This window comes from Phytophthora parasitica (assembly GCF_000247585.1).
Source record: "Phytophthora parasitica INRA-310 unplaced genomic scaffold supercont2.1, whole genome shotgun sequence".
NCBI lineage: Eukaryota > Oomycota > Peronosporomycetes > Peronosporales > Peronosporaceae > Phytophthora > Phytophthora nicotianae.
Genome location: NW_008634126.1, coordinates 2,218,307 through 2,243,326, shown reverse-complemented (window position 1 = coordinate 2,243,326; position 25,020 = coordinate 2,218,307). Strand labels below are relative to the sequence as shown.

The 25,020-nt window shown below is 48.7% G+C and overlaps 15 protein-coding genes across 16 annotated transcripts; 6 read left to right on the top strand and 9 right to left on the bottom strand.

The window, feature by feature from the left end:
* Positions 1-2,111: 2,111 nt before the first annotated feature.
* Positions 2,112-2,351, bottom strand: PPTG_20760 (hypothetical protein; the record flags this gene model as incomplete). The annotated part of the gene is made up of 1 exon (XM_008892958.1): positions 2,112-2,351. The coding sequence occupies one exon, from the start codon at positions 2,349-2,351 to the stop codon at positions 2,112-2,114; it is 240 nt and encodes a 79-aa protein (XP_008891206.1).
* Positions 2,352-3,748: 1,397 nt separating this feature from the next.
* On the top strand, positions 3,749-4,984 carry PPTG_00595 (hypothetical protein; the record flags this gene model as incomplete). Its single annotated transcript, XM_008892007.1, has 3 exons — positions 3,749-3,838; positions 4,504-4,575; positions 4,649-4,984. The coding sequence occupies 3 exons, from the start codon at positions 3,749-3,751 to the stop codon at positions 4,982-4,984; spliced, it is 498 nt and encodes a 165-aa protein (XP_008890255.1).
* A 17-nt stretch (positions 4,985-5,001) lies between these two features.
* On the top strand, positions 5,002-5,295 carry PPTG_00594 (hypothetical protein; the record flags this gene model as incomplete). The annotated part of the gene is made up of 1 exon (XM_008892006.1): positions 5,002-5,295. One exon carries the CDS (start codon positions 5,002-5,004, stop codon positions 5,293-5,295), a length of 294 nt encoding a protein of 97 aa, XP_008890254.1.
* Positions 5,296-5,324: 29 nt separating this feature from the next.
* PPTG_00593 (hypothetical protein) lies at positions 5,325-5,678 on the top strand (the record flags this gene model as incomplete). The annotated part of the gene is made up of 1 exon (XM_008892005.1): positions 5,325-5,678. The coding sequence occupies one exon, from the start codon at positions 5,325-5,327 to the stop codon at positions 5,676-5,678; it is 354 nt and encodes a 117-aa protein (XP_008890253.1).
* Positions 5,679-7,532: 1,854 nt separating this feature from the next.
* PPTG_00592 (hypothetical protein) lies at positions 7,533-8,649 on the bottom strand (the record flags this gene model as incomplete). Its single annotated transcript, XM_008892004.1, has 4 exons — positions 7,533-7,615; positions 7,717-7,745; positions 8,149-8,370; positions 8,534-8,649. The coding sequence occupies 4 exons, from the start codon at positions 8,647-8,649 to the stop codon at positions 7,533-7,535; spliced, it is 450 nt and encodes a 149-aa protein (XP_008890252.1).
* A 1,370-nt stretch (positions 8,650-10,019) lies between these two features.
* On the top strand, positions 10,020-11,690 carry PPTG_00591 (hypothetical protein). The gene is made up of 2 exons (XM_008892003.1): positions 10,020-11,223; positions 11,292-11,690. The coding sequence occupies exons 1-2, from the start codon at positions 10,047-10,049 to the stop codon at positions 11,615-11,617; spliced, it is 1,503 nt and encodes a 500-aa protein (XP_008890251.1). The 5' UTR covers positions 10,020-10,046; the 3' UTR covers positions 11,618-11,690.
* Positions 11,598-12,592, bottom strand: PPTG_00590 (hypothetical protein). Its single transcript, XM_008892002.1, has one exon. The coding sequence runs from the start codon at positions 12,550-12,552 to the stop codon at positions 11,683-11,685; it is 870 nt and encodes a 289-aa protein (XP_008890250.1). The 5' UTR covers positions 12,553-12,592; the 3' UTR covers positions 11,598-11,682.
* Positions 12,593-12,911: 319 nt separating this feature from the next.
* On the top strand, positions 12,912-14,418 carry PPTG_00589 (hypothetical protein). The gene has a single exon (XM_008892001.1). The coding sequence runs from the start codon at positions 12,924-12,926 to the stop codon at positions 14,190-14,192; it is 1,269 nt and encodes a 422-aa protein (XP_008890249.1). The 5' UTR covers positions 12,912-12,923; the 3' UTR covers positions 14,193-14,418.
* On the bottom strand, positions 14,276-15,851 carry PPTG_00588 (hypothetical protein; the record flags this gene model as incomplete). The annotated part of the gene is made up of 6 exons (XM_008892000.1): positions 14,276-14,307; positions 14,366-15,308; positions 15,383-15,427; positions 15,498-15,566; positions 15,634-15,684; positions 15,756-15,851. 6 exons carry the CDS (start codon positions 15,849-15,851, stop codon positions 14,276-14,278), a joined length of 1,236 nt encoding a protein of 411 aa, XP_008890248.1.
* Positions 15,852-15,913: 62 nt separating this feature from the next.
* On the bottom strand, positions 15,914-17,719 carry PPTG_00587 (hypothetical protein; the record flags this gene model as incomplete). Its single annotated transcript, XM_008891999.1, has 1 exon — positions 15,914-17,719. One exon carries the CDS (start codon positions 17,717-17,719, stop codon positions 15,914-15,916), a length of 1,806 nt encoding a protein of 601 aa, XP_008890247.1.
* Positions 17,720-18,561: 842 nt separating this feature from the next.
* PPTG_20759 (hypothetical protein) lies at positions 18,562-18,891 on the bottom strand (the record flags this gene model as incomplete). The annotated part of the gene is made up of 1 exon (XM_008892957.1): positions 18,562-18,891. The coding sequence occupies one exon, from the start codon at positions 18,889-18,891 to the stop codon at positions 18,562-18,564; it is 330 nt and encodes a 109-aa protein (XP_008891205.1).
* Positions 18,892-19,480: 589 nt separating this feature from the next.
* PPTG_00586 (hypothetical protein) lies at positions 19,481-21,352 on the bottom strand. The gene is made up of 4 exons (XM_008891998.1): positions 20,915-21,352; positions 20,519-20,860; positions 20,001-20,446; positions 19,481-19,937 (listed from the first exon to the last, which is right to left on the bottom strand). The coding sequence occupies exons 1-4, from the start codon at positions 21,314-21,316 to the stop codon at positions 19,835-19,837; spliced, it is 1,293 nt and encodes a 430-aa protein (XP_008890246.1). The 5' UTR covers positions 21,317-21,352; the 3' UTR covers positions 19,481-19,834.
* Positions 21,353-21,398: 46 nt separating this feature from the next.
* On the bottom strand, positions 21,399-23,261 carry PPTG_00585 (hypothetical protein). The gene is made up of 2 exons (XM_008891997.1): positions 21,753-23,261; positions 21,399-21,687 (listed from the first exon to the last, which is right to left on the bottom strand). Exons 1-2 carry the CDS (start codon positions 23,210-23,212, stop codon positions 21,495-21,497), a joined length of 1,653 nt encoding a protein of 550 aa, XP_008890245.1. The 5' UTR covers positions 23,213-23,261; the 3' UTR covers positions 21,399-21,494.
* Positions 23,262-23,320: 59 nt separating this feature from the next.
* Positions 23,321-24,073, top strand: PPTG_00584. Of its 2 annotated transcripts, none has more exons than XM_008891996.1 (2): positions 23,321-23,644; positions 23,803-24,073. In XM_008891996.1, the coding sequence occupies exons 1-2, from the start codon at positions 23,345-23,347 to the stop codon at positions 23,923-23,925; spliced, it is 423 nt and encodes a 140-aa protein (XP_008890244.1). In that variant the 5' UTR covers positions 23,321-23,344; the 3' UTR covers positions 23,926-24,073. The 2 variants fall into 2 exon arrangements, with proteins under 2 accessions (XP_008890244.1, XP_008890243.1); XM_008891995.1 differs by having other exon boundaries at positions 23,321-23,743.
* Positions 24,051-25,014, bottom strand: PPTG_00583 (hypothetical protein; the record flags this gene model as incomplete). Its single annotated transcript, XM_008891994.1, has 1 exon — positions 24,051-25,014. The coding sequence occupies one exon, from the start codon at positions 25,012-25,014 to the stop codon at positions 24,235-24,237; it is 780 nt and encodes a 259-aa protein (XP_008890242.1). The 3' UTR covers positions 24,051-24,234.
* Between the last annotated feature and the right edge of the window lie 6 nt (positions 25,015-25,020).

Below are 25,020 nucleotides of genomic sequence, written 5' to 3'. Positions count from 1 at the left end.
CCTTGCTCATTGTTTCTGCGCTGCGGGAGGGGGGATTTGTTTCTGGTTTATTGGCTAATTACTACCAATCAGTGGTTGGTGTGCGTCCTTCTGTCGCCGCTTGTGCGAAGCCGCTTGCGCCAAGTCTTTGCAGTTTGCGCAAATGTGGTGCTGGCACACAAAATTGCTGGTGTTTTTGGTATCCCAATCTGACCCTCGTCCTAAGCTAAAATGGCTACGGTTAAAGATAGGATTTGATGAGAATATGGATGAATTCACAATTGTTTAATAGTTATGTTATGTGGAGTATTATCCAATGATATACCTGGAGGTATCGATTTTGACCAAATATATTTATCAGGGGTAGGGTTTTAGGTTTCGACACATCCCGACAAATATTTGTCAGCGAAGATATGTATATGCCTTTACAATAGTCACATCGAAAAATATTTGTCATATATTGGTGCCGTTCAGGTATCTAGGCTAGATCCTGGACTAGGAAGCCAGTTTACGTGAAATAAATAAATCCACACACTGTTCAAACAACTAAGAAAGGCAGAGGGATCTGATGAGCCTAGCCGCTTTCGTCCCTACTAATACGGAGAAGGAGCGCACCACCGCGGTTGCCGCATTCAAGCGGATGCTGGAGGAGAGGATGTTAGCATCCCCCTGGACGCCTCCGGCAAACGGTTAGCTGCGACGATGGATCGCTTCGAATTCTATCTTGCCACAAACGACGATAAGAAAGGTAAGCTTGCACGTAATACGGCGACTTCGTACCATAGAAATGTGAAGCTATGGCTATTTGATAAATATTCACACTTACGTATGCCTACTGAATTGATACTGCTCAAGCAAGGCAAGACACTAGACAAATATTGCATGAAAAGAGAAAAAGGTGGCTTGAATAATAAGGCTCCTCCTTGTGCTAAGGAGGATCTACAGTGTCTAATCCGTTATGTATACAGCACGGCACGTGTGCATGGTGACTACCAAGACGCTGTGCTAGCGTGCCTGATGTAGCACTGCTTTGGCCGATCTTCCGACTTGGGATACATTCAAAAGCAGCACGTGTCATTATCAGCGGATGGTACTTTCTACCTTCGAATCCTGCGTGTCAAAACCTCCGAAGAGCAGAAACTCACCTTGATTCCGGACAAGAACGATTTCTTGACGTGTCCCTTGCACACTCTTGCTGGGGTGTTGGCAACGCAAGACGCGCCGTGCGTGGCACTGCTAAATCTGTTGCCCGAGCTGGTTACCCGAAAGTCTATAAACCTCGACGAAGGTGCCCCACTGCACGATGTTCTCGCCGCTGATCCAACGTCCCTCCAGGTTGGCGTGGTGCCAACGTGGACCCCCGCCATATTTGTGGAGACCACATCTGCATCGTGTGTCGCGCCCTGCCACGCTACCGAGACCGCCCCATCATCTACAAACGCATACAGTCAAGAATAAAAAAGACCAAGGCACGTACCAAGCGCGGAAAAGATGGCGTACATGCGTACGTGAACCGGATGTTCAAGGTATAGCTGAACCTGCTGGTGTTATCTCTGCATTGACGTCGCATTCTTTTAGACGCGGCAGAGCCCAGCGTGCAAACGGCGACGACCGACCAGCTTCCCAGTGGATCTTTGACCGCGGTGCGTGGAATATGACGAAGACCAACACAGCCTTCGCTTACATCACCAACGCGGCACGCGAAGACAGGAAGGTGGCTCGTGTCTTGAGTGGATGGGGGGGGGGGGGGGGGGGCGGAGCCGCCGACGATTCTTGATATCGCGGCGCTGGATCACGCAAGTCGGGAGCGAGTTGGGCGTCTGCAGGTGTTTCTGTTCAGTGCCTGTACTGGTCTAAAGCAACAACGGCTCACGTAAGCACCAAGTTCCTCAGTGTCCTCGCTGCGTACCTCATCCGTTACTTTCCGCAGATGAAGGATCTAGCGCCAATGGCCCCAATCATCACGGGCGTTGAAGATAGTTTAGTTGGGGTTGATATTCCGCTCGCGGACATGCTCGCATGGTCGGTGGCTCTGAACCAAAAAGTGGAGGATTATAAGGATCAAGTACTCGACGCCGGTCGCCGCGCTCAAAATGCCACACTTGAGTTCTTAAAGTCGAAAGATACTAAGGTCAAGGGAGCCGGTAGTGTCTTGCGTGCGGGGCGATCTCTACACCAATCGGGGGCTTTTCCAATGGATTATTGGTTCGGTTGATGATATCAACTTCGTACCGCACCATTTCCTGGACGTTCCACGTCGTTGCGTCGTACCGCTCCATCCAAGTCTTCACAAAGTACCTCCAGAAGTCGTTCCACTTGCCTTTGGCGCGAGACTCGTCGATCAAACTCCGCACATAGCGAATTCCCTCCATAATTCAATTGCAACTGTAGTAAATAATGCTCGTTTCAGTACACGTGCGCTTCACGCAGAACGAATACCCTCCGTGCTCCATGGTCTGAGTGAGATGGTCGTCCTCGGCAGCTTGTTTTGGTTTGAGTGGCTAAGGTGGGCTTCTAAAGTTTGATGTAGCATACATAATATTACGCACAATAGGTTTTGAACAGGTTTTAGGACGCAATACATTTCAGTCTGTACGACAGGATTAGATCATTTTTAGGACAAAACTGCGAATTTATGAAAAACACTTTAGGACAAATAGGACAGTTTAGGACATTTGTAGGACGCATTATCCTGCACCTTTCATAAATGTCGAAGTCGATCCAAATTCCGAGCGATCGTCTAAATGGCCACCGGAAAAGTAGCGATTTGTTCCCGAATACGCAAAGCAACTCTCATGCTTTTACTTTCAAGAGCTGCGCGAGTCGCTAAAAGAGAGATTTTCAACCCAATATTGCTGTTCGACTTGGTAATTTGCCACGCATTACGGTTCGATTTGGGGTTATCGCAAAATGCTCTAACACAAAGGGCGCGTGAAAGTATCCCGAAAGAGCACCAAGAGTACGTGAATAGGCTATTTCCATCCTACGGCGGGCCGGATCAACCTGTCTTTGTCGGCGAAAATTCCAAAGATGGAAGGTATAGTCATCTATGGTTGCTGCGGCTGTACTTCGTTTTAATTTGTCTATTTGTTTGCTATCTTTTAGATCTTCTCTGCAATAAAAACGCGCGTGGTCCCAACGCAGAGCCCCTGCAGTCACGTCGATCCCTTTTCTAGAGACAAGCGAATCTCCGTCCTGGGCGCGTTCGACATCGAAGGGATTTTTGGAAGGGGGACAACAGAGGGCACTTTACGTTCCACAAAACTTTCAAGTTGAAAATTTTGTCATTCTCAACCCTTGGCCTCTACCAAGATCTAATGTCATTTTGGACAATGCCAAATTTTACATGTACCAAGAATTTCAAGAACTTATTCGGAGTACTGATCCTCTCTTGTTTTTCCTGTTGTCATTTTCACCTGACTTGAATCCGATTGAAAACGAGTTTTCTCTGCTAAAATGTTGGATTCAACACCACGCAAAATATGGCATTCCGCGAGAATCCAGTTGCAGTCCTGACGTTGCGATGTACTTTTGTACTCGGCAATCCGAGGAAGTTGGGGAAAACGTTTTATCGGAGTCAGCTGCAGCGCCTAGGTGAGTGCTGGTTTCTTTACTATTGGTTATTGGCCCAGGCACCAAGCTGATTGTAGTTCTTGGGTGTTTTGCTGGTGCTGCACTAAGGTAATAGTTCACTTTAGTATTCAGCCGGGCGTCTTAGTTATCTATCGTGGTGATTTACCACACGCAGATGTGCCATACCAGGACAACAATGTCCGAATTCAAGCAAGTGCTAGCGTCGATGGCGTTGTTGAGCGTGTGGTGTGGAAGATTTTTCGGAGAGAGCACTGCTTCAAGCGCAGTTCGACTTCGTCATCCCATCCGGTTGACGCGGATGACAAAAAGGGCGACGTCTCCTGGCTAACGTTGCTGCTCTCCGGGAGCCAAAGTCCTCGCTTAACCCTTTCGCGAGCCACCTCGCTAAAGTATACTATACAAAGTTAGTGTAATCGCTTGTGAAATGAAGCATTTTGCTTCTTTTAAAGGCTGTGATGGGCCACTCCGGGTAAGTACGTCTTGGATTGCGTGATTCCCGTAGTGTCGTCTTGACGATGATCCGTCTTTAAAGGAAGCATTTTGCTTCGTTTGACGAAATTACGGTACTACTTGCAGTTGTTTGTGATTGGCCAGATAATCCAGTCCATTCTGATTGGTTGGTGTGGACCAATCACCGCGAAGATGGAATGAAAAAGTCTATTGTGAATTTCTCATCTCCATGTGGTATCATTGGTAAAGCCGTGCAACTAAATATCAGTTTCGCATATTCTGACCAGAGAATGTGATTTGATTTTACTACAAGCAGTGTCCCAATCATTTGACTGGCTTGAAACGCAATTGTATACACTGCTATTCTTAATACTTATACATATTTGAAAATCAGGTATGCTTGTTACTTTTGATCACCAACAGTAAGGCCAGCATATCATTTCTATTCTGCTTAACTCATACACTAACATTCTTTTCCAGATCCGCTACCAGATGCAAGTGGAGGAAATGATGCGGGCGAAGGGCAACTCTGTGGTGGACATGTTCGTGATGGTAAGAGTGGTTATCGTGCCGTTCGGGATAGCATGCATATACTTACTGTCGCGTCGGATGTGTGCGTGTACAGGTGCAGGAGGTGGCGATGACGGTGTCGTTGACGTCGGAGGTCATGCCGGAGGCGGCGGTCGTGCTGCTGGCAGTGGCAGTGGCGCTATACAATGCCAAGTCCAGTCTGGCAATGGTGGAATTGATACTGGTAGATCTGTGGCTAGTAGCGGCGGCGGACGTGGTCGTGGTGACCGTGGTTGCCGTGGACGAGATGCTCGTAGTCGTGGTGGTCGAGGCCGTGGTCGTAGCGTTGCATCGCGAAGTGGAGACGAATGTGAAGGTGAACAGAACGATACTGGAGATTCACGTGACGAACCTGGAGCTGTTGGAGAGCACCCTACTTCCGCTGGATTAGATACTCCACCACGCACCATGCCGCCTCCCATGATCGAACAACTCTTTCTCAAAAAGTACGTTGCCTTTGCACCGTCCAAAGAGCGGTGGATGAGCGAGAAAACGTTTGGATGTGCGGGCACGGCGTACATTATTGGGCGCGTTTGTCGGCGCGTCAAGAAACCCCAGAACGCACGCATTTTACAAGTGCTGTGGATCGACAGTCAGTTTCAAATGCCGTGGCAAATCTTAGTGTGGCGGTTGTTCAACGGGGCATTGCAAACTACGACGCTCTCGAGCGCTCACCCACTAAACCGGCGTGGAGCGATTTGACGAACAATGTGACGGACAGTGAGCTGGCGATGGATGCACCGCTGGATGAGCTAGAAGTGACAACGTCCAATGAGCACTACCAAGTGTACGACCCCGCCGTATTCCTACCTGCAAGCTTGGAAGAGGTGGAAACAGTGAAAATTTTGCGATTCAAGCCTGATGTTGAAATGGCTGCCCCCGATGACCTGTACGAGCGCAACGACAAAAGTACGAAGACACAACTGTTACCGGAGTATCGCCACCTATTTGTACACTCAGCCTCGTCCAGTTTCTTGCGTACGTGCCTCTCTACTTCTGGAAGCAAGTCGTTCTGGAGACAAATCTCTATGCTACCATCGGTGTTTGAGTTTTCGTGCGGACCCTGGAACGTCTATGGAAAGTGATCCTGCTGCCAGAAGTCGTCCGTTGCTAAATCTACTGAAGTGCACTGGTGGTCGATACATTGAGCCAGGTCGTGACCTCGCTTTGGACGAAGCAAGTGTAGCGTGTCGATCACGTCAAGGACGACACCTCATTGTTTTCAATCCACACAAACCAGGCGGCAAGTACCACTTTCGAATGTATGTGGTGTGTTGTGCAACAACACGGATTGCTCTGAATTACCGTCTCCATTGCAACAATAGTGACATTGCCGACCGTCTACAAGACTTGGCCAGTCCAGAAGAGGTTCAAAATCTTCGGGAAGAGATAAAGAAAGTCAGCCAAATTCGAAAGCATGTTTTGGAGGTAGTGAGACCCTATTTCCACTCTCGTCGGATCATCAACATGGACAACTACTACACAAGCGTTCAGCTACTCTTGGATCTGCGACTAAAAGGGTTGTATGGGAGGGGGACTGTTCGAAATGGAAGTAAGCCTTATCCGAAGCACACTGTTCTAGATAAGGACAACACAACTCGAGGAGAATTTCAGCAGTCAGTCTCTGTGGAGCATAATATCCTTGCTGCTTCTTGGTGCGATGGCAGCATTGTAACTATGGTGACTAATGCCGATGGATCTACCCCTACAACTTTGACGCGTCGGATTCGTGATGAGAGTGTTGAGTTTCCTGCCCCAACATGTATCCTACAATACAACCGGCACATGCAGGGCGTTGATCGCCTCGACCAGTTGCGTGCTAGATTTTCACTTGCAGACGGACACTCATACAAGCGGTGGCACAAAAAATTGGCTCTTGCTCTCGTGGATATAGCTAGGGTGAACGCATTTTTGACTCGGAAAATGGCAATGGATACATCTAAAGACCGGGACCCTCACAGAACTTTTATGGTTGAATTGATTTCAGAGTTGATTTCGGGAAGGTGGAAAAATGCACCTAGTGACGGTCGGATGGTATTCACAAGCCGTGATTCAACAACAATGCCAGCAGAACCCGGTACCAATCCGTCGAAGAGGCAATATGCTATGACAAGTGTTGAGATCCCGCCAAACCGATGTGAGTCAATGTCCTCAAAGCAAGTGTTTCAAGAAAGTGGCAGAAGGAAGCGGCAATGCATTGTCTGTCGGTATGAAGGAAGGTACCCTACGGAGGTGACAGATTACTGTCATACTCACTCCGTGTGTCTATGCCGAGTTGTGCACGAGTATGTCGAGAGGCCGTTTACGTGTCCGCAGAGTACCTGGACGTGCTGGGATAAATTCCACCGATTCTACCTTCCGAACGGGCTCTTTAGCGAGAAAGGAAACGTGCGCAGGTCATCCGATCTAGCTAAGTTGAAGATGCTGTACGTGAGCAGTGCTGGTGACAGTGCAGGCGCCGATCATCAACCGAATTTCGTTGCTAGACAAATTTTTGAATGAATACTTCAGTTGGCCAGCGAGTAAATCTGTTTGGAATTTTATAGTGCATCTATCTTGATTTCACCATGTCGTATGTAGGACAACCGCACTTTGTAAAAAAATATTTGCTGCCAAGTTGGAAACGAGAATATCACTTAAATTCACTATGCTCACTGTACTTTTATGTATGTCAAAGTCTTTGCAAAAAGACTTGATGACAAGTTGGAAACGAGAATATCACTTCAATTCACTGTGCTCACTGTATTTTTACGTATGTCAAACCTCTTTGCACAAAAATCTTTATGACAATTTGGAAACGAGAATACCACGAACGCGGCCGTCGTGGCCTTCAAGGTCACAGGCATGGCCGTCACCTCGCACCCCATCCACAGAACGTCGGACAGCATCTCTCCAAGCCCAAGAGCACCACGGCCAGCTCAACATCGACCGTCAAGGCCTTAAGGGTCAGAAGGAACGGCCTTCACCACGCAATCCACCTCCAGAAACGCCGCCACGCCCGATAAATCCTTGGACAGCAGCTCTGCAATCCCATGCCACTACGGACTGCACAAACACGGGGTCAGCTGGGCCACCAACACAGCCGTTGCCAAGCATTCCCACACCAGGACCGTCATCACGCACCTTGGCCCGAACCAGCGACTTGTCCACGTCTGCCACCACCAGCATCTTCATTATGTCGGCGTCGAACTTGCACGTTTGCGTCGATACATATAGATGGGAATATGGTAGGATTTCCAACTTGCACGACCGTACATAGTTTCTTCAAGCTGCCATCTTGCGCAGAACGGGTCCCGGCAATTATCTCTGTGGCGGGAGCAATACAGCGACGTAGATATTATCACTCGAGCCTTCGGCATTCCACACAGCTCTTCGCGAACAGCGAGCTTCGCAGGTTCCTCGAATAGAAAATCATTCAGATAAACTATAGATGCCGCTTAAAATGGAGGACAACATGACAGAGGAGTATCCAGTATATCCCCGATAAGCACTCGAACCTTGCGCAGATTTAGCAGCCGCGCAGCACTGGATCGCACGCACTGTAACCCTGCATACACAACTTCAGCTCGTTTCTCGATGCCAAGACACTGCCCAGCATTGGTCTGGAGTGTGAACCGCGCTACAATATTTCCCAGCCCCGCTTCCACGTCGAGAAAGACGTCGTCCTCCGATATGTCCCCAATCATCTGAATGACGCTTGACACCGCAGTTGGAAGCAGCTCACCAGCGTTCTCGTCCGGCTTTCCGGCCCCTTGGCGGATGTCAGCGGCTGAAACGCTGCGGTAGATTTTTTATATTGCCTCTTCGGCTTAAATGGGCTGCAGCAGACGTATTTTTGGCACTCGCGGTGCTGCATTAGGCGGTCTCTGGAGAAGGCAAGGCGGAAAACGCTTCAGATCCCTGCCGTAAGTGCGCTTTAGCGCCCGCAGTCGCTGCTCACACTCCTTGGCTCCTGTCTGCGAGGTTCTTCCAGATAATGCGTTTGCCGGTGGATTCATACTCGAGCGCTAGCGCTACGAGCTGTTTGTCTTCAGAGTCCAAGAAGCTAGTGCGCATCACCAACCAAACGAGAGACTGGAGGCGGGTATCTATTTGAGATTGAATATAAAATACGAAATGGCATTCAATCGAGCCCTGTCTCTGTATAATAAGATCGTCTGCACGCTCCGTTTTCACCCAGCAACCAGGTTGCGTTTCACTTCGCCCACACCTCCTATTCCAAACAAGACGTTAAATCGGGTGGAAAAAGTGCATCCATCCACAAAATTTGCATAATGTTTTCTCTAGTCGTGTACGAATTCTCGGATAGAGCCACCTACCCCTCGTTTTGGAGAAATCTGACTGGCTCACAGATTTGAGCTAAAACATTTGGTCCTTAATTTGCCAAACGAAGCAAAATGCTTCGTTTGAGACGGAATTTTTCTACCTTCTATTGTGAAACAGATGAAAGGCAGCAAAATGCTACGTTTTACCGCGAAAGGGTTAATGGGATCTTCCCCTCCTTTGCCAATTTGCCAAAAACTAGTCGATGCTGCTTTCGTAGGTAGCCCATTCCACTTGCTTTTTCGTAGCATATTTAGCTCGTGGGTCTAGTACTACACAAGTCAACGATTCTCTCATGACCTTTGGGAACCGTGCCTGCAACTGAAGAAGCGTCCGTTTTAGGCATGTCTTGCCTGGATCTAAGAATTGGTCCCACGTCCTTTGCACCCTTCGATGCGTCGTTTCATTTATTCTTCAAAACAAAGGGGGAAAGGGGGGGGGGGGGGGGGCTTCAGTAGCCATCATCTGAAAAGTGAAAAACTTCAAGTTCTTTTCATTTTCACTCTGGGTCTCAACTAGAGAGATATTGAGTGTGGTACCTTACATCTCTGTTTGGAACGCCCCAGAATTGGCATTTTTCAGTATATATTAGGAAATTAATTCTGGATCTCACCCAAAGGCATTATTTTTGATATTCTTAGATTTCAGAAATAATACCAACACGCATTGCCTCTATTATCCCGCAATTTCCGACTAATTTGTGCGGAGGTCCAATGACAACAAATCCCGGAATTATATTTCTAAGCACTATTGTACATGATTCGAAAGCTTGAGGCGATCGGTGATGCCCTCTACTTCATATCACTTGATAGTGAGCCTCAATCACTCGCCGAAAAGGCCACGTAAATCAATTTAGATGCTATTTGGGCACAAATTTCACTCTATTCGCATGAAGTCGACGATGTGTCACTGTTATAAGGTTAATCATTTGACGATATTGGTGACTAACCTTAATAGGGCTCCCGTGAGCCGATGTGGGCTGTGGGTACAGGCAATACATACGTGTTAATTTATAAATAAAAGCGGGCGACAAAATGGGTTTTAAAATTATGGTATTTGTTTTCAAAGCAGACTCACTACTGCTGATTGGTTAAAATAAGGCATATCAAGCAGGCTGTGCAACAGTACGGATGCAGGCACTCTCAACCGACTTCCCACCGGTGCCGCCTACTGCAGGCGTACCATGGAGCTCGGGCTTGGGCGTAGGCGGCGCGCTCTTCACCACCTTCGCGCTGGGCTTTACCGAAGGCTGTTTGGAAATTGAGCGACGGCCCATCCCGCTGCGTTTCGCGCTGCGATTCGCCGCTGCTAACATGCTGCCCAGTGTCGTGTTTAGATCCGTCCCGGCACGTCACGTCGCCGCAGCATCAGGCGTCCCGTTCTCTGCTCTTATAAGCGATGCTGATCTCGCGAGCTCGCGCTCTGTAGCTGTGGGGAGGCAATTGGTGCTCGTCAAGTCGGTGCGGGCGCTGCGTCTTGCGGCTGGAAGCTATGGACTTGCGTGGAGTCTGTGGCGTTGGCACGAAACTGCTGCTGTTAGTGACGATAATGACAAACAAAAGGTGGTTAAGTATGGGGAAAGCGTGGTGCGTCTGGCACCTGTGGATTCCCCGCTATCTCAAGTTTCGAGACGGAAACACGGAGACCATCTAATGGCTGTGCCAGCGATGACTATAGAGAGTTGGAAGAAACACGGTGTGAATAAAGCCTTGGAGGGTGTGAGCTGGGAGAAAGTGGGGATTGAAGTGCAGGCAGAGGAGGAAGGAGAACAGGTAGGAAGAATCAAGGTGATTGAGGTGGAGCTCAGCGATATAGAGACGACATTAGAGTACGCTGGGGAATTGAAGAAAGCATTGAAAGGGGACGGCACTTCGGTGTGCTCAGTGGCAGTTTTGCCGCCATGTGGACCGGCGATCCCACCGTCAGTAGCGGATGCATTCGAAGTGTGCTTCAATCCGTTGTCGGCGGTGTTAAAGTTCATTGCTGCAGTGTGTCATGAGCGTGGGACTACGCACGTGATCCTGATCGGGGTTCAAGAGGAAGAGGAAGTAGCTGTTCAAGCTGACGGTGGAGATGTGAACGCAAGAAGCCCGTGGATGTATCTATCGACGTCCCAGTTAGCGACAGGGCTGCTGTACAGGCACGGTATTACGTCAAGTGTGATGACAAAACAGGACACAATCCGTGTTGATGAACACGAAGAGGACTCAACGACTTACCACTTAAACGACAGCAATGCTGGAGTCGTCTTTATCTCGGGAAGCCTCAGTGCTGGGCACTCGGCTGCAAGGAAGATGAGTGAACAGGGTACGTATTATCTCGTTTTATCGGATTATATACCGTGCAACGTTGACCTCGCTCTTGCTGCATGACAGGTCTCATTGCGCCACAGAACGTATGCTACATTGTTGAAGAGAGTCTGCATGGTCAAAGCGTGCCAAGCGAAGCTGTGCAAGTTGAATCCGAGCTGCTAAGAACGAGTGAAACAGAGCAGGAACAGGCAGACGCTGATGAGCAAAAGTCCGTGGCAACATACATGTCCGTCACTGATGTGACGGACCAGACACTGCAGGGCATTCGCAACCTGGTGCGACAAGGCAAGAAGCCCGACGCCATCCAGGCAACAGTTTATCAAGCTTTCGGAACCCAACGCGTGGTGTCGCCGACGCGGCTCGACCAATTTTCCGACTTGCACGTTTAGAAATTAGAAATTAAGAATTTTGGAACGAGTTTTGGTCAGCCCAACCTGAATTTAGTCATTTTCGTCTAGGTCATGTTCGGTCGGTACTTCTTGGCTTCCACTGTACTATGAGCGCTGAAGCCTGTGCCTCCAGCTTGTAGATGCACAATGTCCTTCTTACGTAGCTTCAGTCCCGTGACAGGACACGTCATGGTAGGCAGCACCATGTCCTTCAAGCAGCTCTCCAGAATCACCTGGCCAGACGGTCTCAGTAGCACTGCGCGATGGTGCGAGATCTCCTTCTTGGTCACGGCACACAGCACCTTCGGCTTACCGTCTGCTGCACTCGTGTCCCACTCGAACTTGACTGGCATTAAATGTTTGAGCTTCATCTCTTCCAGACTCATGGGGTCTCTCGTCTTGGTGTCGGGCTTGTCCACCTTCGTCTCCTGTGTGGGCGTGCAGTCCGGGATCCAGAAGCTGGTCTTCTTCATGGCCTCGCGCTTATCGTCGTCTGTGGCTTTGTCCACCTTCTCCTTAAGCTTCTGCGTGGCCAAAGCCCGCGCCTGGTCCAGGTCTTGCGCTGGTTTGCCAGTCATGGCACGGTCGGCAGCATCTAGCGCCTTCTGCAACGACTCGCGCTCCTTTTGCAACGCCTCGTCCTGCTGCTTATGGTTCTGCATCTCCACGAAGCGTTCGTATGCCGCGATGTTGTCTTGGATAGAGCGCTTCTGCGCCAGTAAATTGGCGTAGATACATTCCTTGCAATAGACAAAACCTCCGGGAGATACGAGGGGGCTGCGGCTGTGTGTAGTGGCCAGGCACAGACAACACACGCCGAACGGTAGCTGCGAGTCGCGCCCGAAGCGCCGTTTCAGCGTACCGTGACCTGCCGCCTGCCGCTCGCGATACGTGAAGTGCGTCGTCGCCGTCGCATTCTTGCTATGCCGGCTCATGCTGGTCAAGGCACAGGATGGAGATAAAATATTCTGGAGTTGTTTCTATCAATAATTTCTCCACATTTCTAATAAATAGTTATTATACAATCATTTTTAAAAATATGCTCTCACTATTCTACATAATTTCTTAAGAGCAATTAGGAAAAAACGAGATAGCATTTTCATTTATTGTGTAATTTACAACAATAACATAACTATCATTCTAAAATAAAAAATATCTTACACATTTTATTTGCTCATTAACCAGAAAATACATCTCTTCATTGATGAATTGCAAATAAAGCAAAGCAAAATTACATTATTGAAAATAGCAATAATTGTCCACTTACGTTTCTTACCATCATTTTGTTTCTAACCCAGATTTGTCCATGAGTGTCAAGCAGCATAGCAATGCCGAGCAGCTCCGCAACCTACTAGCATTCTGGGTGCTCGGGTTCATCAACAACATCGGCTATGTCATCATGATCGCGGGTGCCCAGGAGATCGCGGCTGGAGGCGTGGGTCTTGTCTACTTTTTCGACATCTTTCCCGCTCTCTTCGTCAAGCTCTCAGGCCCGTACTGGTTCCAGCTCGTTTCGTATCGCCAGCGCACCATCATGGGCGCTATCTGGATGTTACTCAGCTTTTTGGTAGTCGCCAAAGGGAAACATTCACTCTGGCTGCAGTTAATAGGCGTAGCCTTTTCAGGTCTACAGTCTGGGATGATGGAGGCGACCTTCCTGGCCATGTCCTCGTTCTACGCGAGTCCCGTGCGTTGTTTAACGTGCTGGTCGAGCGGTACGGGACTCGCAGGGGTGGGTGGCTATGCGTGGGTCGCAGTCTTGCACCTCTGGGGAGGCTTAAGCTTCCAGACCACACTGGAACTCGCCAGCATCTTCCCGGTGCTCTACGTTGTGGTATTTCTCTTCGTCCTCGACAGGTCCAAACTTCCTCCAGCCAGGACATGCAACTACATGCCAATCCCTGATAGTTCACAAGATGCAGGGGTGGCAGTAGCCGTAATGGCAGTGGATAACACTAAAGATCAGCTGAAGAAAAAAGAGCTGGAAAAAGGTGAAGAACATTTGGTATATGACGCATCCACGATGGGATTCAAGGACAAAATGAAGTTCATTATGACGCTAGGACCGTATATTGTTCCGCTGACGACGGTCTATTTGGCGGAATATACCATGCAGACTGGAGTATGGTCAGCGATTGGGTTCCCCGTGGACAGTAAAGAGGCAAGAGCGAGCTTCTACTCATCTGCTGGACTAGCGTATCAAGCTGGCGTGTTCATTTCGAGATCGTCGGGTGTTTTGTTTCAAGCTACGAGGCCGATTTTGTATCTTATGCCGGCGTTGCAGGTGCTGCTGCTCGGATTCTTTACGTTCGTGGCGGCTACGCACTTTTGGTATAACTGGGGGTTGCTGTCTCTGTGTTTTGTTGCTGGTTTGCTTGGTGGTGGTGTATACGTGAATGCTTTTACGTTGTTGTCAAAGGAGATCCCTACAAGTCACGTGGAATTGGCTCTGTCAGCTGTGTCTGTGGGCGATACAGTCGGTGTTATGCTTGCAGATTGCGCGGGGTTGTTTCTTCAGGGTTGTCTGTACTCCATTAATCATCTCCCAGGCGCTACCATAAACGTTTCCTGCTAAACTTCTGATTGTTTTCGTTATTTTTCTAGATTAAGAAATCATGACCCAAACTTCCTAAAATGGTCAACTATTTGGTCGGAGGATCACGTAGTCGGGAAGTTGCATCCGTATAACTCTGCGCAATAGTGAATAATAAGTCGTGTCAAGTCCAATAATATCAGCACAGTGCTTACCTTTTACGTCCACATCATTTAATTGAGGGTTCTTCTTGAGCACTTCAAAAGCATCTGACGTAGTGCAATGAATTTCATCAGATATAGCAGGTGAAGCTGCTTCGACAGAGGTACAAGCGGCCAGCATGGCCTCCACCAGCTTCATCGTATGCCATCTTTGCATACCTTCAGACTTATTAGCAGTCGATGATAGCAACGTGATTAACTGACAAACTCCCAAATAAACACTTGCTTGACGAGGAAGTTGCTGCAGAACTTCGACTAACGCGTTCTGAAGTCCACAAACTAACAATTGCCGTCGAACGGTTGGCTTTTTACACATGACGAACAGAGCTCGTAATGCTCGAGTCTGCAACATCTCGTTGCCTGGAAATCGACGTAACATGCCGACCATCTCACACTTGATAGCACGTTGTGCTGCCACGTTATCTCTACCTTGTTGCTGGAGCTCGAACTTCCCACGAAGCGAGGCAGTGGCAGCAGTAAACCGCTCTGTTTCATCATTAATCCGAGCCACTTCTAGATCTGCCGTCCCGTTTTGAGTATGCAATCGAGCCACTTCTCCACGGATCCACTGGATCTTGACCTCCTCCGCATCAATAGATGTGATCAACTCACGGTCTGTCACTTCAGCGCGACGAATCTGTTCCTCCACTTCTACTCGAAAGGCGCGTGTTGCAGCGACGTCCGCTTGGATTTCATGTGATCGACTGAGAAGGTTTTGCTCGTCGCACTTCAATGAAGCAATGACCTCGTTAAGAGCACTAGTCTGCTCGCGCTGCCGCTCATTCTGCTGCTGAGTGTGTAATATATTGTCTTGCAACGGTACCATCACGGTAGGGTGTATTACAGCAGTCCAAGTCATGAGATCCATGGGCCTCACACCCTTTTTGTCCGGAATTGACACATCTGCACCTGCGGACAACAAGGCGTAGACAAACCGCTGGCTTGCAACAGTAGTTCAGTCATCATATAAAAAATGAAGAAGGCGATATTGAGAAAATTACGAATACTTACGATATTGTTATTTTCGAGCGCTAGATGAAGTAGCGTCTTGCCGTCCTACTCCAATGCCAGTACTTTTAGTAAACAGGGGGCAATACAGGGTAGTGAACGGCGAAGATGAGCTCACCTTTTGTACCGATGTATTTACTTTCAGGAGTTCTCGTGGTGCAGTTTCCAGCAAAAATAAGAGTACCTCCTGCTCAAGGGCACGATACATTGGATTAGAGTATCCTGTTATAGCGGTAGCTAAGTGATTTGTCGACCTCTCGAGAGGCAATAACCGCTTGATGAAGCGCTGAAGCAACTGTGCTGGCCTAAAGGTTCACCACGCGTTCGTAAGAAGTTGCATATACAGGATAATCAAGAAGGTAGTAAAGGCTTTTACCGTCAGGTTTTCATCTCTAAGCAGTTGCGTAGCCTTGGGCCACTGTTCACGGTAGCACAATGCTAAGAGTTCTCCACTTCGGTCAAGCTCCTTCATCGCCGTTTAATGAGGAGTGAGAAAACAGTGGAAAATAGATTTGAAAAGTTACAGTAGTAATGCTAAATCGGATAGGTCTCGTCTAGCCAATTTACGATCAACGACTCTCTTTCACGTTTGATGATCCTCACGAACGCTCGAGTGAAGAGAATTGGATTGTGCACATGCAGGAAGAGGAGGGCGTCAAAGTCGCTGTTAGGACAATTTAAACAGGTAATCTTCGTCGGGAGGCATTCAGGAGACCGCGTTAGAATCCAGCCAGCAACCTTAATATGCCCGCCTTCGATAGCTTTCAAAACTGATGATGTCGACCCGTCAGCTCCATTGATGTAGAGCCACTTAACCACCTCCAAATGACCGTGCGTAGCAGCCAAGTCGAAAGTATCTTGTGTGCACCCGAGTGTCGAGTGTAGCCATTGAACAACCTCCAAGTGTCCATTACAAGCCGCGCGATTTAAGGCTTCTAAAGTGCACGTTTCTGGTCGATTAGCGCCGAGCCATTGCACTACTTTTAGGTGCCCATTAGCCGCAGCTTCATCCATGGCACTTGTTGAACATTCCTCCTGGCGATTTTCTTGTAGCCATTCTAGAATGTCTAAGTGGCCATTTGCAGGGGCAAAATTCATGACATGGACCGTTTTAGGCCACCACGATCGTCGTGTTAGTGGTATTTGTAAGGTGGCAGACTCTGCTGATGAATCCAACTCGTGAAAAAGCTGCAGTAGCTCCAAATTTCCAGTTTTTGCGGCGTTTTTGACAAGGTACACTACACTTTGTCGAACACAAGTAGGATAATGATCGATCAGCCATTTTATAGCTGACACCGAGGACCCAAGAGGGATCACGATAGACGAACTATCCCCAGTTCGCCAATGCTCGTAAATGTACTCCATGACCGTGACGTGGCCATTTCCTGCAGCTGCCCATACAAGAGCCTGCTGTCCGCTCTGTCGTCGTAGATACACTTTCTGGCCATTTGGGTGCTCTACAAGCCACTGCACAACCTCCAGATGTCCTCCACTGCATGCCATCGCGATGGCATTGTACCAGTCCTTAAACAACCATTGCTTTTCATTCATCCAAGGGGGAGGATACAGTTCAACAATGCGCTGTATGAGATCCAGTCGCCCCTGACTGGCCAGCTTCCAGATAGCTATACCTGCTGCCTTTTCCATCTCACGTGTGTAGTATCCATGATCCAGCATCCATTCGATCACTCCTGGACGCCACGAAGTGCCAGCTTCCAGGAAAATGTTCCTGTGTGGTGGTAATAGCACTAGTGCAAAGTCGACATCTCCCGTTCTTAGTGCACCTTGGGACAGACGCAACAGCTCAGTATCGTCATAGTTGTATGGTGCGTGTTCGTACAACCACAGTGAAACGTGGCGATGGCCGCCTTCCACAGCTTTTTTCAAAGCTTCTCCACTCCAGTCGACTTTATTTTTGTCTTGTTGATTCCACAGAAACTGTAGAAGCTCTAAATTCCCATTGCCAGCTGCTGTTTCAACCACATTGTTAGGCACTTGACACGCTGAAAAGTGGTCGTAGATCCACTGCATGAGCCTCATATCTCCACTGGAGACTATTTCCTCCAATGACTTTGAGAACATCCACTTGTAGTAATGAGTATCCGACCGGAGATAATTTGTTAGACTCCACCCACTCGATCTTTCCTCGATTAAGGTACAGCTGGATTCCCATATCCAATTCAGTAGCTCTAGAGAGTTGAAGTGGACAGCTTTGTGAAGAGCGAGACTCGAATCTGGGCCGAGAAAACTCGATATAATTGGCTCGATGTGCTGTGAAGCGCCGGAATCGGCGTGGTGGTGGAGCACAAACGATACGATCTTCAGCTTGAAGGCAGTCATTGTGATCTTCCTGTGTATCTCCCCGCAAAATCACGAATGGTCCAACTGAACTGATCATGATTGGCAATCATACCCAAAATGATTTTATAAATTTTTTTGGGGAAAAGTCAATATACGTCCGTATAATTGCAGAATGATCCTTGTTTTTAACGTTATATTCAGCTCTAATGAAAAGACAGCAAGCAACGGCTTTGGTGTCTTATCATCTGCTGTAGAGCAAAAGCTCTGCACTCTACATCAATACTCCTGTGAACTGCATGTTTGAGTACAATTTAGGGGTTGAATGTGAGAAGGTATTGATGTTGCGATTGCATTGTGAGTTACTAGTATTGAGTTTGAGTGTTAAACTACGTATTCTTCCATTTTCTGTCCTTAAGTGAGATTCAATCGTTGTAACCAACTCATTTCTGCCGCAATAAATGCCTAGACCGTACCACTTGAAAGAGAGGGTTTATGTTTATTTTAATGTCCTGTCTAGGTGACTTTATCGCAGAAATAGAAATAAAATGAGTGAAAATAACGCATCATGTCGTTTGCGTCGAAAATCAGCAAGCACAAAAACGTCTAATGTCCATCAGGTCACGACAACTTGAAAGGGCGTTGAGCTACAATCAATACTTTCGTTAGATTTTAATTTTAAGGTGAGCATACCGGTATGCTTATGATCATGCTGGCATTTGAATGGAGAATAGACATTACATAAGTTGACCTAGCGGGCGATTCGTGTGTAACTTAGATTGTCTTTGCGCAAGCTGAATATATTCAAGCTTACTAACGTGAAGCGGTGCTCGGTGCAAAACTATTCACACTGTGGTTACTTACAAGGTCACACGGGGCAGGGTTCAGTTGCGGAGCCGACGTGCTTCATGTTTTCTCCAGAAGAAGAGCGTTTTCTTTAACCATGCCTTGAAATTCGTCCATGTTTTCGTGTACGTGGAGTCATTCCCGTTCGCTGGCCCTCCACGTCCCAATCGTTCCTCATTCAGTAAGTCCGGGGTATCGTTCGCCTCCTCGTTTGCAGTCTTGATTGCATCACTTGCAACAATCAGGATGACCATCCCGAGCATAATACAGAGGACGTTAGTTAAACGCATGCTGAATAATTTCTTCGGCTGTTGCTGGTTGACCTTTGCAATAGAAATCGCGAACTGACATTCCCTCCACAGCTGCATATGCAGTGGAGTCTATAATAAATGTGTGTGTGTGTGTGGGGGGGGGGGGGGGGGGGTTGAAGGTACGTGAACACGTTTGGTCACGCTGGCTAATGAAATGCTTACGAGATGTCAACTGAGTTGAAGCAAGAGTGGCTTGAAATTGAAATTTTAACATTCGAATTTTGCAAATTCCAAATCTTGACGCTTCAACCTACTAACCTCTTTGTGGATGCGTACAAGTTCACTCAATAGCGCTTGGATATCTAAGCGTACCATTGACAATAGAAGGAGAAATGCTATCAATATCGTCGTGCTGCATATTTTTTTTGAGAGTTTCAAGACATGTATTTTATCCCAAAGTAGCTTAACGAGCAAAAGCAAAATGTACGATTGCCAAGAAGACTGCTATCGTCATTTCGTCCACTTCTGTGTTCAGTAAAATAATATTGTGATCCCTGAGTTCAATGTTAGCATTGAATTCAGGGATCACAATATGATGGCGGTTTAAAGATCCATTCAATCTACGTTTTGGTATCAGTGTGCATGAGTGGTGATGCATCTATCTATTCGACGTATCGATGCATGTAGATACACCACCACTAAAGAGTTCCAAAGATATGTGTTTACGTGGCTATTTCAAAGTAACCTCTCACGAGTTTGATCTCTTCCATTTGCTACATGATCAGGGCAGTTGGATCAGCTCCCACCTGAAATCCTATCGCGGGATGTACGAGTAGCTCCGATTCTTGACGTACTACTTTAATCAGTTCAGTGAGATCAATTAACACTGGGTGGTTGAATCCTTTGGGGGGCGTTTGTTGCAAGTCCTACAAGTCGATAGGCATCGATCGACCCGTAAAAACAGTATTTCGTCCGGAAACTGCTCGTTGATACGTAACATCGGTACTGGCAAAATTCTAGCTCCCGTACTGCCCTATCGCCAGAAGTATGCCTATCACAATTACTTCTTCACCTGAGATCCCGCGTTCATGAACTGGATCATGTCCACCTTCTTCGTCTTGGGTCTTTTCATCGGTTTTCCATCTCCAGCAAGAACTGCGGACCTGCAAGCATAGTTTCATCAGTATCAACTACAGAGAAGCATTTAAACAAAATTCAAAACGTACATAATCTTCTGGGCTCTGCTGGAAGGATGCTTAACAGTCGCACTTGACCGAACAACCGCGTTCATGGACGCAGGAGGTTCCCGGAGTTGATCCATGAGACTCATGTTACCTCGTCGCCTTTCATTCGAAGCACCAGTACCTACAAAACGATCTGACTGTGCTCTGCCGCGCTGAACAACAGCACCAGACGCCGACAACACAGTGGGCACTCCCAAAACTCCACCAGCTGCATCGTTGCGCTTCCGCTTCTTGGTGATGATCGGATTCCATCCAGAACTGCTCGCCTTTGACGGAGCTGAAGTATACACACCCGCCGACAAGTTCTTCGGCTTTGTTAAGCCAGCAAACAGCGCCTTCCGTAAGCTACCCGTTGAATTGTTAAGCTGCTGTCGGCCTCGTCCTGCCTGCATGAAGTTCGAAGCGATGTGGTGCAGGCAGTACTGTGACTACAACAAGAGAATAATACATAGCATTAGAAGGAACATCACTCTATCCTGCAAACAGTAGATCGATCTCACCTTTGCAGTGTTGACTGCCAGACGGCAGCGCGCTTCTCCTGAGGTCGTGCCCTTGCAAATACCGAAATCTATGGCCTTCCCCAGCTTCACGATTTCTGTTGGTTGAGTTACTTTGAATGCAAATTTGTTTTTCTCCGATGCTGGCAACAGTGTTGCATTCAGAACTGCAACGATGGATCCCGTTAACTCTTTCCAATGGCTGTCATAAGCGTCGCCGAAGAGGAAGATGCCCAACTCGGTTCCGTCCAGGTCGGACAACCCCCAGACCATGAACGTTGACCCATTGGCCGCAGGTTTTGATAGTGTTTTACGTGTCAACACACCGATTGTCACCCAGTCGACCTACACACAAATATTAGATCAGGTTACAACGTTTCAATATAAATTATGGCAGACCTCTCCATTGGTAAATGTGTCCTTGGGGACGCGATCCATCTGCTGTAGCTTGATGAACTTGCGTCCTTCCATCTCCTGATGAAGTACCTCCGCTGATATAGTCCGTTCAGTGATGCGGAGTCTTGAAAATACTTCCACTTCTCCTGTATTAATTCTGGCAGACTTTTCACGTTCGGTGGCGGTAGATATAGTCTTGGGCTTAGCATGCTTCGCTTGAGAGTTGGTCGGTGGCCTATTCAACAACGGCCGCTTGGACTTGACCGCGTTGCGATGACTCTGGGCCGAGTTGGATCGACCTGAAGAGCTGCTACTGGACTCTCCATTCTTCTGAGATAATGCCAACCAGTTCCAGCTCTGCGAGGCCGCAGCGAGCGACTTTTCCTCTGCTCGTTTGTCGCTCATGGCGCGAAATTCAGTTTGTGACACTAATGAAAATCGTGTGGATTACATAATGTGGTTATTTTGGACAACAGTGTAGCCATTCAACTGTCTAAGCGAAAGGCACGCCATCTACATGTATTACATTTTTCTATGGGGTTGCAATCGTGTTTGCATCGTCACTTTTTAAGTACAGTCTTCTCTAAGAACTAGTGACCGGTGCTGAGGAGTTCGCAGTGTCCGCTTCAGCTTCACGAAGAACCTGTCTAGCAACCGCTTCCCAGCTTTGAGCATGTGAAAACTTGTAATGCAGGAGGTAGCTAAATCCACGCAGTAGCAACGAACAGCGGAATGCCATCACATACTCGTCTGGAATGTACTCAATTCGATCGATCCTAATAAGACACGTACACATTGTCAGTTATATACAGCAAAATACTGTACATAATACGGTACGTACGTGTGCAAGTGCTCGAGGAAAAGCTGAGCATTCATTCCTTCCGTCACAGTTCGGTCGTCGTTGTCAATCATCAAGCGAGCCTGTTTCTCCAGGAAATACGGGTCCATATTGGTCGTTCGGACGCGCATATCCTTCGTCAGCACCTCAATGATCTCGTCCCGGGAACCTCCTGCAAGTGCTACGATCAGTTTGGCCAGGTGAATCCTGTGCTCTTTCGAGATATGTTTCACCTGGCCGTAGTCGATGAGGCCGAGGCGTCCGTCCTCGAGCAACAGGATGTTCCCTGGATGTGGATCGCCATTGAACGAGCCATCCACGAAGATCTCGTAGCCGTGGACGTCCATGATGAGCTTCAAGATCTCCGGGAGATTGAGCAACTGGTGTTGGTCATCCTCTCTCACTGTCCACTTCTTTGGGGCGACAAACCCCACTGTATAGTCGTAAGACGCTCGTCCAATACGTCGAGCCAGTCGCTTCGCTCCAAGTGTCAATCCATACAGTCGTAGCTGCAAGGAAGAAGGACCCACCTCGATATCCAGCCCCTTTGCTTCTCGTTCTTTATCTTTCCGTTCCTGATCTTGTTTTAAGAACTCCACAGTCACTCCTTTATCCGCTGCGATGGCTTCAAAGTGGTCCTGGATGCCATCGAGTAACTTTCTACCTTTTAAAAACTCCATCACGAGCACTTCTTTAGTACACATCTCCATTTTGGGCTCAGGAATGGCTACTTTTGCAGCATACGGACTCTTGGCGATATTCTTCCGCACTGTAGCCAAGTTCTTGGCTTCTTCGACGTAGTTAAACTCCGTCATAAACTGCTTCTCGACCTCAACGAGATACGGTAAGTGTGCTGGTTGGAAGTATCTACAGAAATCCTGAATAGTTTTAATGTCCCAGCGGAAGAACGTTTCGGCGTCTGGATGTTGCACCTTCACAGCCACTTCTTGGCCGTCGAGCAGCACGGCTCGATGTGCTTGGCCTATAGACGCGGCTCCTAGCGGCTTGGAATCAATAGATTGGAACACCTGGTCGATGGGTTTACCGTAGCTGTGCTCGATGATGGCACAGATCTCCTCCACGGGCTTGGACGGCGCGTCGTCCTGGAGCTTAGCAGCTCGTTCGAGATACTGTTTGGGAAGCACGTCGGGCCTCGTGGAGCCTGTTTGGGCCAGTTTTACGTAGAATCCTTTGAGCTCTAGCACAATATCGAACACCTCGGGTGCGTATTTCTCGTGTAGCTTCTCGTATTCGGCGTCCTGCTCCTCGTCTGATAGCTGAGCGTGTTCCATGTAAAGCTGAGCTGCACGATAGTGTAAGTAGATGGGGAAGGCTTTACGCCAGAAGTATAGAGAGCGATTGAATCCCTCGTCTGAGTGTGCAGCGTACGTCACGCCCCCAGCCCCCATAGCTGTCGAGCCCAGCAGCATCCGCGCACCATTGCGGAATACTAACTCCCACATTTTAAAGGTGACGTCAGGTATATGTGGGGTCAAGTTAGGAAAAGCAAACAGACATTTTTTGATTGGTTGAAATTGACCGTTTAAGAAGATGATGTGCACCACTCCATAAGTTTTGCAGCTCTAAAATCTGCAATGAGCTCGGCAGTCGGCGTGACTGTGCTGACCCGCGTCGCTCTGGAGGTGAAGCAGAGCGAGACGCGGCAGTTCACAGATGCGCACGGAGAGATGCTAGCGTCTCTACCTCCGGATGATATGCGATTGGTGCAGGTGGCTAGCGAATTGGTGGCGAGAAATCTGGTGGTGAAGGTGACGGCGACTCCGTCAATGCGCACATTCTACCGCGTTGAGTCACTAAATAAGTACAAACGGAGGGGAGATCAGGACGTCGATATGTCAGTGGACAGTGTGACACAGCCATTCGAAGACTCCATGGTGAGCGGCAGCGGTGCCAACTACTACAACTGCTTCAGTCATTACTGCACGTGCATGGCGTTCCATGAGACGGCAGTCTCGTCGCACCCAACAGCCATGGTACAGTCTTGCTGCGGGAGGGTGGATAATGAACTGAAACTGACCGTTATGTTGTGCAGTGCAAGCACATGGTGGCACGGTTGCTGGCGGATGCGACCGGCCAGTTCCAGACCATGCAGGTCGAGGACGTCCACTTCGCACAGATGCTCTGTCCTCCTCTCTCAGTTGATAAGGACGAGTAAATGATCTCATCGGGTCGGTGACGTACATTGGAAGACAGTACAAAGGAGTAGTAGATTGATGAATTTATGGTTCACTAGATGTGGATAGTATGGCGTAACGAAAAAAGGGAGTAACAAAGTTTCTGGTGGAGAATTGCAATTGCTTTTTCATTTCAAATGCTCAAGTTGTTCATTTATTGTATAGGGGTCTAATCTGCACCTTGAGATCTCACTCAATCTACGCAGTTACATATAGCTCTATGTGGTGTTGCTGGGGTGCCCAACAAGAGGAAGTTTCTGGATGACAAACGCACTGCTTCGTGCGCTTGCTTAGAAGTTGGACTGGCAATCAGCCTGAACAGGAGTCGCAGGTGTCGGGGTGGTCGGGGCGGGCGTCACCGGGGCCTCAGTCTCCGTAATGGGGGCCTCCGTAGCGGGAGCAACCGGAGCTTCCGTGGCCGGAGCATCCGTCACCGTCGTCGGCGCAGGCGTCGGGGCCTCCGTTTCGGCCTCACCCTGCACCACGTCCACGTTCTGAGTAGCATCCTGCACGGTTGTCGAACCGCTCGTGGTAGCACCGTCACACTGCTCGGTTTCACCCGTACCAAAGTCCTGCGTCCAGTAGTGCTGGTATGTGCCTTCCTTGTTGAACGCGTACCCAGGGGCGAACATCGTGTAGTCGCCCATGATGTTCTCCAGGTGCTCCGGAGAGTTGATCCACGCCACCATCACGGCGTCCACATCCACCTGTCCAGCAGCCACGTTCTCAGCCACGGCGCTCCAGTCGTAACCGGCCTGCGTGATACGCTCCGACATGGTCGAGCCGTCCGAGCCGTCGTGGGCCATGTAGTCCTTGGCAGCCATATCATCCGAGTGACGCTGAGCAGCGGAGTGCAGCTTCTTGTTGAGGCACAGAGGCGACAGGCCCTTGGTGGCACGCTGCTTGTTGACGGCGGCCAGCATGGCGGGGGCGTAGTCACCGTAGGCAGCGTAGGTTTTGACGTTGGTGGCGATGGTGGTGCCGCCAAGTTTGCGAAGGTAAGATGCATCAGTGTTGGAAGCAGCCGCCACGATAAGCAGCAGAGCAAGCGAGGACTGAGCGATGTTCATCATGAT

Coding starts and splice junctions, on each gene's coding strand:
- PPTG_00584 (XM_008891995.1), top strand. CDS start 23,345: ATGAGCTCGGCAGTCGGCGTGACTGTGCTGACCCGCGTCGCTCTGGAG. Junction 23,744..23,802: donor CGTCGCACCCAACAGCCATG/GTACAGTCTTGC, acceptor TATGTTGTGCAG/TGCAAGCACATGGTGGCACG.
- PPTG_00589 (XM_008892001.1), top strand. CDS start 12,924: ATGAGTGTCAAGCAGCATAGCAATGCCGAGCAGCTCCGCAACCTACTA.
- PPTG_00585 (XM_008891997.1), bottom strand. CDS start 23,212: ATGTGGGAGTTAGTATTCCGCAATGGTGCGCGGATGCTGCTGGGCTCG. Junction 21,688..21,752: donor TTCCTCGAGCACTTGCACAC/GTACGTACCGTA, acceptor GTGTCTTATTAG/GATCGATCGAATTGAGTACA.
- PPTG_00591 (XM_008892003.1), top strand. CDS start 10,047: ATGCAGGCACTCTCAACCGACTTCCCACCGGTGCCGCCTACTGCAGGC. Junction 11,224..11,291: donor AAGGAAGATGAGTGAACAGG/GTACGTATTATC, acceptor GCTGCATGACAG/GTCTCATTGCGCCACAGAAC.
- PPTG_00590 (XM_008892002.1), bottom strand. CDS start 12,552: ATGAGCCGGCATAGCAAGAATGCGACGGCGACGACGCACTTCACGTAT.
- PPTG_00586 (XM_008891998.1), bottom strand. CDS start 21,316: ATGAGCGACAAACGAGCAGAGGAAAAGTCGCTCGCTGCGGCCTCGCAG. Junction 20,861..20,914: donor ACACATTTACCAATGGAGAG/GTCTGCCATAAT, acceptor ATTTGTGTGTAG/GTCGACTGGGTGACAATCGG. Junction 19,938..20,000: donor AGCAGAGCCCAGAAGATTAT/GTACGTTTTGAA, acceptor CTATGCTTGCAG/GTCCGCAGTTCTTGCTGGAG.